Here is a 19,590-nt window from a genome sequence, read left to right on the forward strand (position 1 = left end):
AAATTGACCACTGTCTGGAAAATCTTCCAGCTCCTGCACCCAACATCTTGCTCCTGGGGGATTTCAACTTAAGGCACCTAAAATGGAGGAATATAGCAAATAATATTGTTGCAGTAATAACACCAGAAGGCAGCTCTGATGAAAACTCACACTCACACGAGCTTTTAAATCTCTGCACAAAATTCAATTTAAACCAGCAAATAATAGAGCCTACTAGACTGGAGAATACACTAGACCTCATCTTCACTAACAATGATGATCTGATAAGAAATGTCACCATATCAAAAACAATATACTCAGATCACAACATAATTGAGGTTCAGACATGTATGCGTGGAGCCCCAGACTGACAAAATGAGACTAGTCACGAGGGAGCATTCACCAAATTCAACTTCAATAACAAAAACATAAAGTGGGACCAAGTAAACCAAGTCCTAACCGATATAAGCTGGGAAGATATACTAAGCAACACAGACCCAAACTTATGCCTAGAACAGATTAACTCGGTGGCACTCGATGTATGCACAAGGCTTATTCCTCTAAGAAAAAGGAGGAGTAGATGTAAAATAGAAAGAGACAGGCGCTCCCTTTACAGGCGACGGAAAAGAATAACAGAGCGGCTAAAAGAGGTCAATATATCTGAAATGCGCAGGGAGACACTGGCCAGAGAAATAGCAAGCATCGAACTTAAGCTAAAAGAATCCTTTAGGAGTCAGGAATCGCGGGAAGAACTAAAAGCCATAAATGAAATCGAAAGAAACCCAAAGTATTTCTTCTCCTATGCCAAATCAAAATCGAGAACAACGTCCAGTATTGGGCCCCTACTTAAACAAGATGGGTCCTACACAGATGACAGCAAGGAAATGAGTGAGCTACTCAAGTCCCAATATGACTCAGTTTTTAGCAAGCCGCTAACCAGACTGAGAGTCGAAGATCAAAATGAATTTTTTATGAGAGAGCCACAAAATTTGATTAACACAAGCCTATCTGATGTTATCCTGACGCCAAATGACTTCGAACAGGCGATAAATGACATGCCCATGCACTCTGCCCCAGGGCCAGACTCATGGAACTCTGTGTTCATCAAGAACTGCAAGAAGCCCCTATCACGAGCCTTTTCCATCCTATGGAGAGGGAGCATGGACACGGGGGTCGTCCCTCAGTTACTAAAAACAACAGACATAGCCCCACTCCACAAAGGGGGCAGTAAAGCAACAGCAAAGAACTACAGACCAATAGCACTAACATCCCATATCATAAAAATCTTTGAAAGGGTCCTAAGAAGCAAGATCACCACCCATCTAGAAACCCATCAGTTACACAACCCAGGGCAACATGGGTTTAGAACAGGTCGCTCCTGTCTGTCTCAACTACTGGATCACTACGACAAGGTCCTAAATGCACTAGAAGACAAAAAGAATGCAGATGTAATATATACAGACTTTGCAAAAGCCTTCGACAAGTGTGACCATGGCGTAATAGCTCACAAAATGCGCGCTAAAGGAATAACAGGAAAAGTCGGTCGATGGATCTATAATTTCCTCACTAACAGAACACAGAGAGTAGTCGTCAACAGAGTAAAGTCCGAGGCAGCTACGGTGAAAAGCTCTGTTCCACAAGGCACAGTACTAGCTCCCATCTTGTTCCTCATCCTCATATCCGACATAGACAAGGATGTCAGACACAGCACCGTGTCTTCCTTTGCAGATGACACCCGAATCTGCATGACAGTGTCTTCCATTGCAGACACTGCAAGGCTCCAGGCGGACATCAACCAAATCTTTCAGTGGGCTGCAGAAAACAATATGAAGTTCAACGATGAGAAATTTCAATTACTCAGATATGGTAAACATGAGGAAATTAAATCTTCATCAGAGTACAAAACAAATTCTGGCCACAAAATAGAGCGAAACACCAACGTCAAAGACCTGGGAGTGATTATGTCGGAGGATCTCACCTTCAAGGACCATAACATTGTATCAATCGCATCTGCTAGAAAAATGACAGGATGGATAATGAGAACCTTCAAAACTAGGGAGGCCAAGCCCATGATGACACTCTTCAGGTCACTTGTTCTATCTAGGCTGGAATATTGCTGCACTCTAACAGCACCTTTCAAGGCAGGTGAAATTGCCGACCTAGAAAATGTACAGAGAACTTTCACGGCGCGCATAACGGAGATAAAACACCTCAATTACTGGGAGCGCTTGAGGTTTCTAAACCTGTATTCCCTGGAACGCAGGAGGGAGAGATACATGATTATATACACCTGGAAAATCCTAGAGGGACTAGTACCGAACTTGCACACGAAAATCACTCACTACGAAAGCAAAAGACTTGGCAGACGATGCACCATCCCCCCAATGAAAAGCAGGGGTGTCACTAGCACGTTAAGAGACCATACAATAAGTGTCAGGGGCCCGAGACTGTTCAACTGCCTCCCAGCACACATAAGGGGGATTACCAACAGACCCCTGGCAGTCTTCAAGCTGGCACTGGACAAGCACCTAAAGTCAGTTCCTGATCAGCCGGGCTGTGGCTCGTACGTTGGTTTGCGTGCAGCCAGCAGCAACAGCCTGGTTGATCAGGCGCTGATCCACCAGGAGGCCTGGTCACAGACCGGGCCGCGGGGGCGTTGACCCCCGAAACTCTCTCCAGGTCTCCAGCATAAGGCCAGAGAGGTGGCTTATATACTGGCTTATATACTTATAGTGTGTCTTGTAAGACTGTAGTGTGTCTTGTAAGACTGTAGTGTGTCTTGTAAGACTGTAGTGTGTCTATTAAGACTGTAGTGCGTCTTGTAAGGCTGCAGTGTGTCTTGTAAGACTGTAGTGTGTCTTGTAAGACTGTAGTGTGTCTTGTAAGACTGTAGTGTGTCTTGTAAGACTACAGTGTGTCTTGTAAGACTACAGTGTGTCTTGTAAGACTGTAGTGTGTCTTGTAAGACTGTAGTGTGTCTTGTAAGACTACAGTGTGTCTTGTAAGACTGTAGTGTGTCTTGTAAGACTGTAGTGTGTCTTGTAAGACTGTAGTGTGTCTTGTAAGACTGTAGTGTGTCTTGTAAGACTGTAGTGTGTCTTGTAAGACTGTAGTGTGTCTTGTAAGACTGTAGTGTGTCTTGTAAGACTGTAGTGTGTCTTGTAAGACTGTAGTGTGTCTTGTAAGACTACAGTGTGTCTTGTAAGACTGTAGTGTGTCTTGTAAGACTACAGTGTGTCTTGTAAGACTGAAGTGTGTCTTGTAAGACTGTAGTGTGTCTTGTAAGACTGTAGTGTGTCTTGCAAGACTGTAGTGTGTCTTGTAAGACTGTAGTGTGTCTTGTAAGACTGTAGTGTGCCTTGTAAGAATGTAGTGTGTCTTGTAAGACTGTAGTGTGTCTTGTAAGACTGTAGTGTGTCTTGTAAGACTGTAGTGTGTCTTGTAAGACTGTAGTGTGTCTTGTAAGACTGTAGTGTGTCTTGTAAGACTGTAGTGTGTCTTGTAAGACTATAGTGTGTCTATTAAGACTGTAGTGCGTCTTGTAAGGCTGCAGTGTGTCTCTCAATGGTTCGGTTTTTATTTAAGTAGGTTTTTATAGACACAGGTTCACATAGGTATAATTATCATACATATGAACATGTGAAAATTACCTAGGATAACCCATAAATAGTCTAAATAACTTATTTCCATTGGGGTTCTTTGAGGGGACACGTATACTGAACTTATAAAAGAATAAATTAAGTAGATTTAAGGTAGAATAACTCACTAGAGTGAAGCACTCTGTCTTGTTCTCCGGGACCTCTCATATTTTCTTTATGTTTTCAGTAAAAAACTTCAAAACCAATAATGCATCGGCTTCAGAATTTCGATGTTGTACTATAACTAGATGAATATTCATGTAACTATTGGCATGTACTTTGGAGGGGTTTTTTGGGGTCAACGCCCCCGTGGCCCAGTCTGTGACCAGGCTTCGTGGTGGATCAGGGACCTGATCAACCAGGCTGTTACTGTTGGCTGCATGCAACCCTACATACCATAGTGCAATTACTAGTGAGAGACTAGTGCTATTTTTAATTTGTATTTTTATATTATTAAATTAAACCTATTGTACTAGAGCTCATTCTAGCTCAAAACATAGACTCCACAAAAGTCATTATTAGACCTTAGTGCAATTACAAGTGAGAGTCTTGTTCTATTTTTAATTTGTATTTTTATATTACTAGTTTATACCTAGTTGTACTTTAGTTCATTCCAGCACAACACATAGACAACATCAACTTCATTATGTGTAGTAGTGACTATACTCTACATGACCAAAATACTCTAGCTATATACTTGTCCAAACTTCCCACCACTACAGATATCAGTACTAGAACTCAACACATAACTCAGGATATAAATAACCATAATTTAAACCTAGAAGATGATTGATCACGTTGACCCTGATCTAAACCTCCATAATCTGACACCCAATCAAAACCTATTGGAAAGTAACTGCCTTTATTACACAGCATCACAAGCCACCACTATCCTAAACAATGCTAAAAGTCTATCAGTACTTAACCACAACATCAGGTCCTTAAGCAAACACTATGATGACCTAGCACTCCTTGAATCACTAAAGACACCCTTCTCCTGCATTATTCTTACTGAGACCTGGCTTAAGCAGGGCACAATAGATATCTACCCTCTACCAGGATACACAGCAATTCACAACTGCAGACCAAACCAAGTTGGGGGTGGTATTGCAATCTATTACTCTAACCAATTATCTTGTATTAGCACCACTTGCTTTAGTGATGAATATGGGGAATACATTTTTGCTAATTTTACTGTAAAAAACCTTAAGACGCCTATAACAATCGGTGCCATTTACCGGATACCTCACACAAACATCCCAAATTTCAGTGAGAAATTAAAGTCACTAATAACAAACAGACAAATGAATAAGCACCACCTTCTCTTAGCTGGAGACTTCAACATCAACCTTGGCTTATTAGATGATCAGCCTGTAACTGATTTCATCAACAATATGAACAACACACTTCTCATACCAACAATAACTAAACCAACCAGGCTCACTGAAACAAGTGCAACCATAATAGACCACATATGGACCAATATACTAGCCCCCCTTAAATCAGGGATAATCACAGATAGCACTACAGACCACTACCCTACCTTCCTCCTGACAAACATTAGTAAACCACCACTTGAATACAACAAAGTCTCATTTAGACTCCATGACGAGGCCTCAGTAAGGAAGTTCACAGCTGACCTAGAGACTGTTGACTGGCCTACAGAATTCTCCAAGGCCAATGGTATTGATGACTGGACAGACATTTTTCTTAACAAATTACTTAGACTATACAACAAACATTGTCCTATAAAAACAAAACAGATCACAAACAAACGGTTTGGTTGCCCATGGCTAACCAGCACCATTCTGAAATCCATTGACAAGAAACACCAATATGAAAAGCAATATAGACAAGGCTTAATACACAAAGATATTCTTAAACACTATTCATCAGCTCTCACCAAAGTAATAAAGAAAGCCAAACAACTATACTACTCCAGTAGATTCACAGACACTAGAGGAGATATAAAAAAGACCTGGAAAACACTCTCTCAGATTCTAGGGACCCACAAACTGAGAAAAACCAAAAATATTGTCCTAACTAAACCTAATGAAACACCACTACATCCCACTGACACAGCTAACAAGATAAACGACTTCTTCTCAACCATAGAATCTAATCTCGCCAGTAAAATCCCACATACCAATGCCCATGCCGGGGACTACCTAGATGGGAATTTCCCTAATTCCTTCTATCTTGCACCAACTGAGCCCACGGAAGTCACCGAGATTATAAAGTCACTTAAAAATAACTCAGGGAATCTGTCTCATGTCCCACCATTACTGTACAAGCGAGCGGCCCATGTCCTTTCGCATGCTATTTCATTACTCTTTAACAAGTCACTAGAGACTAGCACCTTCCCGAAACTACTCAAGATGGCAAGGGTTACACCAATACATAAAGGTGGTGACCCTACAGACTTAAACAACTATAGGCCAATATCTAACTTACCATTGCTATCCAAAATCTTTGAGAAACTCATGCACAGGAGACTGTATTCATTTATAACGGCTCAAAACATACTCAACCCCTGCCAATTTGAATTCAGGAAAAATAAAAGCACTAATGATGCAATCATAAAAATGCTATATCTGTTTTACACAGCATTGGAAAATAAGGAATATCCACTAGGAATTTTTGTTGACCTAAGAAAAGCTTTTGACACAGTAGACCACGACATCCTACTCCACAAACTTGATCATTACGGTATAAGAGGCCATGCGCTTGCTTATTTCAAATCTTACATTACTAATAGGTATCAGTATGTCACCATTAAAGACACAGCATCAGCAACACGGCCACTTGATACTGGAGTTCCGCAGGGAAGTGTCCTTGGTCCCCTGCTCTTCCTCATATACATCAATGACCTTCCAAACGTATCCCAACACCTGAAACCCATTCTCTTTGCTGAAGACATGACTTATGTCATCTCTCACCCTAATCTTGCCACCCTCAACACCACTGTGAATGAGGAGCTGATCAAAATATCAACTTGGATGACAGCCAATAAACTTACGCTTAACACTAACAAAACCTACTATATTATGTTTGGTAGCAGAGCAGGAGATGCACAAATTAACATTAAGATTGACAACACTCTAATTACCAGAAATAATGGGGGCAAATTCCTAGGCTTATACCTTGACAACAACCTGAATTTCAGCACCCATATCCAGCATATAACCAAAAAAGTATCCAAAACGGTTGGGATCCTCTCCAAGATACGATACTACGTGCCGCAAAATGCCCTTCTCACACTATACCACTCACTTATTTATCCATTTATTTTTTTTATTTATTATAAATTTGAGCACACATACAGAGGTACAAAAAAATACAGATAAGAGCAGCATGCCAAAGCCACTTATACTATGCATAGCATTACGGGCTGGCTTAAAATTAACTTAAGATTAACTAAGCAATGATGAAGTCAGTGATAAAACATTAATGTAAGCAGATTACTATAAAGCACAAGTGAGTATTACAAAGACAGGTCATATGGTTGCATTCAGTCATATGAAGGATTCTGTTAGGTAGTGTATTTAAAAAATAATAAAGTTAGATTCGGTTTTAGGTTTAACATTTATGTGATATAATTGTGAGAAACATTTAAGATATACAATTTATAAGGTTCAGTTATTCAGTATTTATTTGGTTTTGGGTGAGTAAGTGATCTTTGAGTAGAGACTTGAATTTATAAACAGGTAGTGTTTCTTTTATATTTACAGGTAATGAATTCCAGATTTTAGGGCCTTTTATGTGCATTGAGTTTTTGCATAGTGTGAGATGAACACGAGGAACATCAAAGAGTGATCTGTGCCTTGTGTTATGGTCATGTGTTCTGTTGAGGTTGGCAAGGAGATGTTTGAGGGGAGGGTTAATATCAGAGTTAAGTGTTCTATGTATGTAATAGGTGCAGTAATAAGTATGGATGTTTTGTATGGTGAGTAGGTTTAGTGTATTGAATATTGGTGGAGTGTGCTGCCTGTAGTGAGAATTTGTTATCATTCTAACTGCAGCCTTTTGTTGGGTAATTAGTGGTCTGAGATGGTTAATTGTTGTTGAGCCCCATGCACAAATTTCGTAGGTGAGATAGGGGTAAATAAGAGAGTGATATAAGGCCAGGAGGGCTGACTGTGGAACATAGTACCGTATCTTCGATAGTATGCCTACAGTCTTGGAAATTTTCTTAGAAATTTGTTGTATATGTGTATGAAATTTGAGTCAATTATCAAGGTGGATTCCTAAGAATTTTCCCTTTGTTAGCTTTGTGATAGGTGATCCGTTTATCATTATGTTAAGAGGGACATCTGTAGCTCTGTTACCAAACTGAATGAAGTAGGTTTTGTCAATGTTTAGTGTAATACACAAATAACCCGCACATAAAAGACAGAAGCTTACGACGACGTTTCGGTCCGACTTGGACCATTGACAAAGTCACACTAACAGAGGAGGAGCAGGACGGCTATATATAGGCAGGAAGAGGTGGAGGTAGTAGTAGTGGTAGTAGTAGTGGTGGTAGTAGTGCAAGAATTGTATATGATACCGACAGGATGAAATGACACATGCACAACACCCGGGCATCCCCACCGTAGACGTTTCGCCATCCAGCCAGCCACTGGATGGCGAAACGTCCACAACAAAGACAACCAGACGCCGCACATGTGTCTAATTTCATCAGTAGATGTAGTAGAAGAAGAAGAGGAAGTAGTAGTGGTAGTGGTAGAAGTGGGAAATAAGGAAGACGAGCCAGTCAAATACAAAGGAAGGGGAGCACTGCAAGAGAGCTAGAAACCCACAGAGGGAGAGCAAGCGCACCGAGGTGCGTGAAAGGGGAAGTGGTGAAATAAAATAAAGAAGGAACAGAAACACGAGACAGGAGAGAGAAAGACAACCCAGAGGAGAAAAGGAGAGAGGAAAGGGGAAGAGGAAGAAGAAAAAGAAGAAGAAGAAGAAAAAATGAGGATTCAGGTTAAGTCACGGGTGTTCTGAAGTTTGGAGCATTTTACAATGTAGTGGGAGAGGAAGGCATCTACAGAGACGAAGCCAGGGCTAAGGTTCATACAAGGAAAGTTGTGTATAAGAGAGGATTCAACTAAACGGCGACTGTTCGAGTTGGAAGTAGGGAAGACAGTTTTAGCAGAAGACCAGTCAATAGGATGGCTATGATCTCTGATACTTTGTCAATGGTCCAAGTCGGACCGAAACGTCGTCGTAAGCTTCTGTCTTTTATGTGCGGGTTATTTGTGTATCGTTCCAGTCACGGTATTGTGCCTTTTTGTTATTTATGTTTAGTGTAAGTTTGTTAGTCCTCATCCAGGTAGATATTTTCTGTAATTCGGTATTTACAGTATTGGCTAGTGTGACTGGGCTCGGGTGAGAGAAGACGTATGTAGTGTCATCTGCAAATAGTGTGGGTTTGAGTAATTGCGAAGCATTTGGAAGGTCATTTATGTATAGGAGAAAGAGAAGAGGGCCAAGGACACTTCCCTGTGGGACACCAACTGTAATTGGTTGCGCAGAAGAGTTTGCCCCATTTGCGTACACATATTGGCTTCTGTTGCTGAGGTATGACTTGAGGTAGTTGAGGGAGTGCCCTCTTATACCATAGTGTGACAATTTTACGTGGAGCAAGTCATGGTCAACTGTATCAAAAGCTTTACGTAAGTCAATGAAGATCCCCAGTGGGACTTCTTTTTTCTCTATTGCAGTGTATATATGTTCTAGCATGTGTATAATAGCATCATTAGTATTTTTATTAGGCCTGAAACCAAATTGGCAGGGGTTGAGTATGTTTTGGGAGATAAGGTAGGAGTAGATTCGTTTATGAATTAATTTTTCGAAGATTTTTGAGAGAGGGTGTAAGTTGGATATTGGCCTATAGTTATTCAACTCTGTTTTGGTCTCCTCCTCCTATTTGTGCTTGGGGATCAACTGCAGCAACACACCTAAAGCCAATAATAACCCAACAAAAAGCTGCAGTAAGAATAATCACTAAATCCCATCCCTGGCAACACACCCCCCTACTAATACCAACTTACCTCATAATTTGTAATATTTTACAATTAAGAATAAAACTAAGTCTGCCCGAAATGCCTAGCCATGCTAGGTGTTCTAGTGGTACACTCTGTAATCACTATTTTACTACATGTAAACCACACAGTAACCAAATTTCTGTAAACTCAGCATTGTAATCCTTATAGAGAATAAACTTTGAATACATACGAACCACAGCCCGGCTGGTCAGGTACTGTACTGACTTTAAGTGCCTGTCCAGTTCCTGCTTGAAGACTGACAGGGGTCTATTGGTAATCCCCCTTATGTATGTTGGGAGGCAGCTGAACAATCTTGGGCCCCTGACACTTATTGTGTTGTCTCTTATCATACTAGTGACACCCCTGCTTTTCATTGCAGGGATGTTGCACCGTTTGCCGAGTCTTTTGTTTTCATAGGGCGTGATTTCTGTGTGCAAGTTTGGTACTAATCACTCCAGGATTTTCCAGGTGTATATAATCATGTATCTCTCCCGCCTGCATTCTAGGGAGTACAGGTTCAGGAACTTCAAGCGTTCCCAGTAATTTAGGTTTTATTGCAGTTATGTGTGATGTGAAGGTTCGCTGTACAATTTCTAGGTCAGCAATTTAACCTGCCTTGAAAAGTGCTGTTAGTGTGTAGCAATATTCCAGCCTAGATAGAATAAGCGACCTGAAGTGTGTCATCATGGGATTGGCATCCTTAGTTTTGAAGGTTCTCATTATCCATCCTGTCATTTTTCCAGCAGATGCGATTGATAAAATGTTGTGGTCTTTGAAGGTGAGATCCTCTGACATTATCACTCCCAAGTCTTTTACATTAGTTTTTTGCTCTATTGTGTGGGTGGAATTTGATTTATACCCTGATATAGCTTTAATTTCCTCACGTTTTTCCATATTGGAGTAATTGAAATTTCTCATCATTGAACTTCACATAGTTTTCTGCAGCCCATTTGAAGAGTTGGTTGATGTCCGCCTGGAGTCTTGTGGCATCTTCAGTGGAGGACATTGTCATGCAAATTCGGGTATCATCTGCAAAGAAAGACATGGTGCTGTGGCTTACGTCCTTGTCTATGTTAGATATGAGTATGAGGAACAGGATGAGAGTGAGTACTGTGCCTTGTGGAACAGAGCTTTTCAGCATAGCTGCCTCAGACCTGACTCTGTTTACTATTACTCTGTGTTCTGTTTGTTAGGAAATTATAGATCCATCTACCAACTTTTTCTCTTATTCCTTTATCACACATTTTGTGCACTATTACACAACAATCATACTTATCAAAGGTTTTTGCAATGTCTGTGTATACTACATCTGCATTTTGTTTGTCTTCTAGAGCATCCAGGACCTTGTCATAGTGGTCCAGTAATTGGGACAGACAGGAGAGACCTGCTCTAAACCCATGTTGCCCTGGGCTGTGTAAATGATGGGTATCTAGATGGGCAGCGATCTTGCACTATCAGTCTGTAGTTCTTAGCTATTGCTTTACTACCCCCTTTGTGGAGTGGGGCTATGTCTGTTGTTTTTAGCAGCTGTGGGATGACCCCAGTGTCCATGCTCCCTCTCCATAGGATGTTAAAAGCACATGAAAGAGGCTTCTTGCAGTTCTTGATGAATACAGAGTTCCACAAGTCTGGGCCTGGGGCATAGTGCATGGGCACGTCATTTATCGCCTTTTCGAAGTCATGTGGTGTTAGGATAATATCAGATAAGATTGAATCTACCAATTTTTGAGTCATACTGAGACTTCAGTAACTAACTCATTTCCTTACTGTCATCTGTGTAAGACTCATCTCATCTAAGTAGGGACCCAATACTGCATGTTGTTCTCGACTTAGATTTGGCTTCGAGTTGTCTGTACCTCAAATATGTTGTGATCTGAGTACGTATATTGTTTTTGATATGGTAATGATTTGTATCAGATCATCATTGTTAGTGAAGATGAGGTCCAGTGTATTCTCCAATCTTCTTGGCTCTATTATTTGCTGGTTTAAGGTGAATTTGGTGCAGAGATTTAATAGCTCGTGTGTGCGAATTTTCATCTGAGCTGCCTCCTGGGGTTATCTCTGCTACAGTAGAGATAACCCCATTCCTCCATTTTTGGTGGCTTAGATTGAAATCTCCCAGAAGCAAGATGTTTGGGACAGGAGCTGGAAGATTTTCCTAACACTGGTCAGTTTTCAAAAGCTGTTCTAGAATTGTTGGGAAGTTTCATCCGGATGCTTGTATACAACCACAATGACAAGGTTTTGATTCTCGATATTTACTGCCAAAAATCAACATCATTTGAGGTGTTTAGTAGTTCCAAGCATATTAGTGACTGATGCACAGGCCAACTTTCCCCTTTTTGTCTGTTCACTCTGCCTACACCTATCAGGTCTCTAGTGCAAAATTTGAAGGCAGGAAAAACAAAATGCTGATCTACATTTGGAGGGCTAGCAGTATGAACATACAATATATCTACATTTGGACAGTTAAAGGGTTAAATTTTAAAAAGTAATGAAAAAGGTTTTCCTTACTGTTACTAGGAGTTAATTAATTATGTAATAAGACAGGATAATTTTAAACAACTGTTAGTAACGAAAGCCATATATTTTTTAATTTTTTTTTAAACTTTGCCTCACTACAATCCGTATTATCACTCACCATTGTATATTCGGACCAAAAATGTAACCACAGCATGTAGGTGGGTCCAGGGCTTATGGAAAGGAAGTTAAAAATATCACTGAAAATCTTTGGATTTGATTCAGGCTTTACAATATATTTTCACATGAAGTTATTGATTACATGAAGTATTGTGTAAAAGGAACTACAGTAAAATAATATCTTAGTTAATGTATAACATTTCAAGAGCCAAAAAAAATTATGATTTAACAATTGATGGGTGATGTAGAGAATTACTGGGCAAAGTAATAACAGTTAACAAAGTGACATTGAACAGAATAATCTCCACTTATTAAGAGGACTGTTGATTATTGCAAGAAGGAAAAGCCTTTGTAGTATTATTTTGATTTTCCTCATTTTCAGAAGTATAACATCTCTGCCTAGTCGCAGTAATAACTTTCCCAAGACAACCCTAGATCCGTCCCTACAAAACTCAGAGGTACTAAGAAGACCCCGTCTGCAAGACAAAACATTCAGATTGTGTGACCTATTTTGCCATATAAAGTATTGTAGGAATGATGTATTCTGTCTGTTCCTTATTCATTGAACATACAATCAAATACATTACCATGAAGATAATATTTTCAGCTGTGGTGAATAAATATAAAATACTTTATAATAAATGTTACTTTTGAATGAGGCTTATACAGTGCCACTAGTGTCATCAATTTAGCACATAAAAAAGACAAATACTGTTAAGCTGAAACCTTTTTTTACTATCAGTATATTTTGGTGAGCAAATAATTGTAATCCAAGCATTATACCATAGTACAATATATGTTTTTTCAATAATTCAATTATTTCTGGTAAGAAAGTGTGATATTACTCCATGAGGTTCAGCAGGAGAAAATTGCCCTGGAAGACCATATAAATTTTCTCTACAAGTTTCTCTCTATTCAAGATGTCAGAGAACATAGTCTAGATTATTTAGTACCAAATTCTGAAATTTTGAGTTAAGCAACTGGTCACCATACACCATTAATGTCAGTTAAAATATCTGCCAAATTATTTTAGTGTGTGGTGTCAAGTTCAGATAAATTTGGTAAATAAATGAGATATGATGACTCAAGTTCTTGAACAATAATATTTCAGTATTTGGTTGAAGTTATTTCAGTGGTATATGAAAGCAACATATCACCTTTTAATACACTGCTGATGCCACCAATATTAATTTCAGGACTACATAACAATGTACAGTCATATAAGACATTCCTTTAATAGCCTTATATAGAGAGTAACATATTAGACACACTAGGAAAGTACGCCAAACTTTGCCTTTGTGCAAATTTTTCTATTTAGTGAGAGTTGTTTTTGGTCATATTATAGTCAAATACACAGATAACAAAAGACACTACATGAAACTGGGTGCTGAGTGGCTATGGAATTGTCACAGTTAGTATAATTATTTGACAGGGTGCAAGTCATGTGTGGTATAGTAAGATATCTCATAGAGAATCTAAATGGAGAATGAAGCACTTTGGCAAAATACCCAATAAATATGTCTTTGGTGGGTCATACCAAAAGAAAATTGTAATCTAATTTAGAGTTATCAGAATAAATTTATAACCATGAAGATAACTTTCGCATCTAGAAAAAAAAAGATGGGACATGACACAACAGTAGTCAGTGAAAGTCAAAGATACTGTTCAACATGATTGCTCCACAAATGAGATATTTCAGGGGCAAGACAGCCTATGGCATACTAGTCTTAAGCTACACTCCATCTTTAAAAAAAAAAATGTACGTAAAGGGCAAAGATTTCTTAATGATGGGGTGACTTCAAGGAGGAGGCAATGATGTTGAAGGGTTAGTGATCCATGGAATTAGAGCTACACTTTCCTTCCCTGGATCAAAGTTGATTACCACCCATTCCCCAGGCACTGTATGACCCTTACAAGTTCAGTGCTTCCCCATGAATATAGTGATGCATAATAATGATAGGAATATTTGTAGTTTTTTGGTGCACAGAGACACTGATATTGTCAGTATGAGGATGATGTTGCAGATTAGAGATAATGTAGGGTACTGTCAGTATGAGGATGATGTTACAGATCAGAGACAACGTAGAGTACTGTCAGTATGAGGATGATGTTGCAGATCAGAGACAATGTAGAGTACTGTCAGTATGAGGATGATGTTGCAGATCAGAGACAACGTAGAGTACTGTCAGTATGAGGATGATGTTGCAGATCAGAGACAATGTAGAGTACTGTCAGTATGAGGATGATGTTGCAGATCAGAGACAACGTAGAGTACTGTCAGTATGAAGATGATGTTGCAGATCAGAGACAGTGTAGAGTACTGTCGGTTTGAGGATGATTTTGCAGATCAGAGACAATGTACTGTCAGTATGAGGATGATGCTACAGACCAGATTCAGTAAAAATCCTATCATATCAGGAATATCATTATTATTAAAATAAATTCATATACAGTAAGCCCTCTTATAAAGCTTCTGCACATAGGATGATTTTTTAAATATTATTAAAAAACTGAATCCAAAATTGAAAACAAATACATATGTAATATGAAGACCTTTCCAAGTGCTATTCAATTTTGGATGTATTTTTTTCAATCATATTTAAAAAAAAAAATCGTTGTACATTGAGGGGCTTTATAAGAGAGCTGACTATATTAGAACTAACCAATTTACACTTACAGGATGCTGATATTAATTGAATTTGTGGAATAACAGTTTTGTTCACATGTATGATCAGGTATCCATAATCTAAATTTTTATTGTACGTACAAAGATTACGTACTGTTGCTTTATAAAATCACCCAATAACAATTTAAGGTTTTATTTAGCTACTTATCTAACAAAATAACAATAGAATATAAGGACAGATTCATTAATTTAAGGACTAGCATATACAGCACTCTCTGTATAAATAACAAATATAACTTTAAAGGAAGGTGCCTTGATGCTGGTGAATGTTCTGTTGATCAAAGGTATTGGAGTTACCCTCCCCTTCCTCACATCAAACCTAATTGCTTCCCAACCCTCAGGCACTGCATAACCCTTATGGGTTTAGTGCTTCCCAATGAATTTAACAACAACAAGAATAATAATAATATAATCAAATTATAATACTGTAATAATAAATATTGTTAATTCTGACTTTTATCACTACAGATCTGATACCTGTGCATTTTTATTATAGATATGGCTTTAATTATATTAAAGAGCATAATCCTGTACATTAACATGTAATTGGCAGCTTACATACAACCTAGATTCTCACATTTGGTTATCTTGTAAGGCATACTGATGACTGAACTAACAACCTTGCAATTGCAAGACCACGACTATACCAACTTAGCAACAGTGTACAAAGGTGGTACTGTACTATATAGTCATTGACTTGCAAGTGCAAAGTCATCAGTTTGGCCTCTAATATTCATTATGCAATTTCTTACTTTCACGATATGGTAAGATTCTCACAATTGTTTATAGCTTCGAACACATGAATATCATGATGAGATGCATGTTACTGCAGTGTAAATCATAATGCAGTATTAACCAATTCCATATACTGCATATAATGTCTGTGAACTCAAATTAAGTCGTAATAAACGACTGTAAATGAATAAACAGAAAGATGGACGAGAGTCTTGAACTGTGGTCCATAAATTAACGGGTTAACTTAGGTAAAAGGATAAGTCCAACTAATGTGACAATTTATTGTGGCAACATTTCGCAAAACATTGCCATAATAAGATGTCACATCAGTTGCACTTGCATCCTTTTACCTAACATATTGTCAGTAATTGTACCAACTTTAATACATGTTAACTTATGGACCACAGTTCAAGCCTCCCATTCATCTCTCTCTTTATTCACTGTATATAATGTTTATAGTGTAGCAGTTTTGATATTTCTTAATGCAATACAGGAATTTTCAAACTATTCCACTATTCTTACACTTTAGTGTAGAGAGCCAAATCTTAAACTACAATGATAAAAATTTACATATATACATATGCAAAATATCGCATAGCATTATAAGTAGAGGCAAAGATCAGAAGGATTTTTAATATACATTGTGATGTATAAATAAAGACATTATAAATGCTGATGCTGTACTTAACTAATTTAGACTGAGCAATTAAGAATAAATTTCATATACTGTAATAAAAATATGCCATAACTACATCCAGTCTATTGTAACAAAATTTATCACTAAATATTCCTGAAAATCTTAAGTCCTCCACAGCTCATATATATACAGTACCAATATAAAACAAATATACATTAGTTAGAGAATACTTATACATACGCACTAACGAGTTGTTGTCATACACACACATCTCAAGCTTGTATTTAACTTTCACGTGGTCATGAGTTCAGTCTGACCATGAATAGAAAACGAATAAAATTTTGAAACAATGTATTATACTGTACTATATTAGTACACACAAGAGTACAGTATATGGTCGAGGAAAATACACAAGGTTTGCAGGTTTCTTCAATGTGTTTACATTTTCACACCAAGGTGCCAATGTAAGAATATTTTAAAACCAATAAGTTGTTTTGGTTATTAGGTATGTACTGTAATTGCCATGAAAATCTCATAGGTTCAGTTACAAAATTCTTTAGATAATGCCTGAGCTCTTAAGTTGAATACAGAGGATGTCAAGTCTTTTACTTAAAAGATAATATACACTATGTGATTGCATACTAGTTTCTTTGTTGTTACTGTAATAAGAAAGTGGAAATTAATACTTATAGTAAAAGGTTGCAGCATGTGTGTAGGCCAGGACAGGTTGAAATTTACTCTAGTGAAAATAGATCAGATGTTTGGTATGTATATAAATATTTTATGAACATATTAATGGAAAATAGTTTTGTATAACATATGCAGTACAATATTATATTAAGCAAAATGATAAATTAAAATTAATGCCACCTACAATAAAAAACAGTGATGAGTAAGACACACGTGCAACAGTTAGATACCCAACAGTTAGATACCTAACTGTTAGATACCTAACCGTTAGATACCTAACATTAGATATCTACCTGTCAGATACCTAGCTGGTGCACATGTGACTTACTTATCAACTTCTCGGTATTGCATACTATTGTCATATTCACAATAAAAAATAATATTAGTACGAAGCAGTTATTGGTAGATGAGGGAAAAATCTGTCTGACCTCTGCCAAGATCAAGGCGCTTCAACACTGCCACAACTTATACAATATGTCAAAACTATTCCCAGAGTATAGTACATACAAAACAATTTACATTTTTAATATGGGCATTATACTGTAGCAACAGTAAAGAATGTTCCAATACCTGTGTAATAATGCTAAGTATAATATTTGTCTAACCTCAGTAACAGCCTAGTTGATCAGGCCCTGATTCACCGCAAGGTCTGGTCACAAACCGAGCCACGGGGGTGTTGACCCCTGAAACCCCTTTCAGGTATATGCCAGGTATGTGTTAATTTGAAACAAAATTCTCAAAATAAAAAAAACAATTTAGTAACTTTCATCTTTATTGTCCAAAGAATATGCCTCTCGTCTTTTAAAATAAGTCTTTTCTTCACACTGTATCTCATTTACAAGAATACAATATTTTTGACAATGTTTTAGTCTACTAAATTTTTGAGCTTGATTACAGAAAGCCAAGATGCATGTTTCCAGAAATAAAAGCAAAGATATTTTCCAGTTAATGATCTGTGGTCCCAGTGACACGTGTTAATTCTAGTCTAAAGTTTGATCTGTCACTGGAAATTAGCAATAGCTCTGCAAACCATGCAAAAAAGACCCTCAGAATGCTCTAGCAGTATTCATATTTAGTCCTATAAATTCAATTTGATCCAATAGATTCCCTACACATTTTCAACTCTTTTCTCACACCCACTAGGCACTATTCAAGGTAAATATCTTCAATTGGGTAGGCTGTCTCAATGAACTTCTGGTAGAATCTCTGGAAGGCGCGTCTGAAAAAGAAGACATTCCTTAGCGCCGAAGCATGGTGACATAAATATTATTTGCTGTAACTGAAAGGAAGGTTATTTACCAGCACACATCTTTCATGTTTGCCCTGATGCTATAAAAAAAACTTGCTCCAAGGAAAGGGTTTCGAGTTTCCCTATGATGATAATATTACAACCACGTTTCTTTTTTCAAGTCACCCTGCCATCATCCTCTTAGACACTATTTGGTGATGAGAATACAGTACCAATATTTTCTTACAGTGAATCACTGAAAGTGTGCAAATTTTTGTTTTTTTTTTCAAATTTTCGTAAAATTAGTGTGTAAATATTGAATAATGTAATACTAGACCCCCGGTTTATGATATTAATCTGTTCCTGAGAGCTCATCGTAAACCAAAATTATTGGAAAGCAAATCAATTTTCCCAATAAGAAATAATGGAAATCAAATTAATCCGTGCAAGACACCCAAAAGTACGAAAAAAAACTTTTACCACATGAAATATTAAGTTTAATGCAATAGAATAATTACAATAACAACAATAACAATAGAATAATATGTAACAAAAGAATAATTGACACTTACCTTTAATGAAGATCTGGTGATGATTGATGGGATGGGAGGAGGGGAGAGTGTGGATGGTGTTAGCATTTAGAAGGGGAATCCCCCTCCATTAGGACTTGAGGTAGCAAGTCCTTTTCCGGGGTTACTTCCCTTCTTCTTTTAATGCCACTAGGACCAGGTTGAGAGTCACTGGACTTGTGTCGCACAACATATCTGTCCATAGAGGCCTGTACCTCTCGTTCCTTTATGACGTTCCTAAAGTGGTTCACAACACTGTCATTGTACAAGTTGCCAACACGGCTTGCAGTAGCTGTGTCAGGGTGATTTTCATCAAAAAAGGTTTGCACTTCAAGCCACTTTGCACACATTTCCTTAATTTCAATAGTCATTAGCACCCTTGGTCTCGATGGGTTGGCACTAGAAGCTTTCTTGGGGCCCATGGTGACTTATTTTGCAGAAACAAGCACCAAAAACAGTGATAATATGGATAATATAGAATGTACCAAATGTATCCGTAGATGCGCGCACACTGGCTGGCTTGTAAACACTGGACACGTCTCGTACAAATCGTATCGCATACCGGGTTTTGTATAGGGAAGCGAGGCAAATTTTTTTCGATCAAATGCATCGACTACCGGATTTATCGGATACCGATAGCATCGGGAACCGGGGGTCCACTGTATTTAAAAAATGTAGTGTTGGTGTGGCTTTTAGAAAATTTTCTAGCCATGAGAGAATCAACACACAGGCTAAGAGTGGCATAGATAT

General features: G+C 38.1%; 1 protein-coding gene across 1 annotated transcript in view; it reads right to left on the minus strand.

The window, feature by feature from the left end:
* Window positions 1-12,223: 12,223 nt before the first annotated feature.
* The window catches only part of LOC128701992 (C-Jun-amino-terminal kinase-interacting protein 2-like), a 192,577-nt gene continuing 185,210 nt past the window's right edge, over window positions 12,224-19,590 (minus strand). The window contains exon 10 of the mRNA XM_070101465.1: window positions 12,224-18,262. Within this exon, the coding sequence (XP_069957566.1) occupies window positions 18,190-18,262 (73 nt within the window). The 3' untranslated portion in view covers window positions 12,224-18,189. The remainder of the gene's footprint in view (window positions 18,263-19,590) is intronic.

The sequence above is a fragment of the Cherax quadricarinatus genome, chromosome 77 (assembly GCF_038502225.1).
Source record: "Cherax quadricarinatus isolate ZL_2023a chromosome 77, ASM3850222v1, whole genome shotgun sequence".
NCBI classification, from domain to species: Eukaryota; Metazoa; Arthropoda; class Malacostraca; order Decapoda; family Parastacidae; genus Cherax; species Cherax quadricarinatus.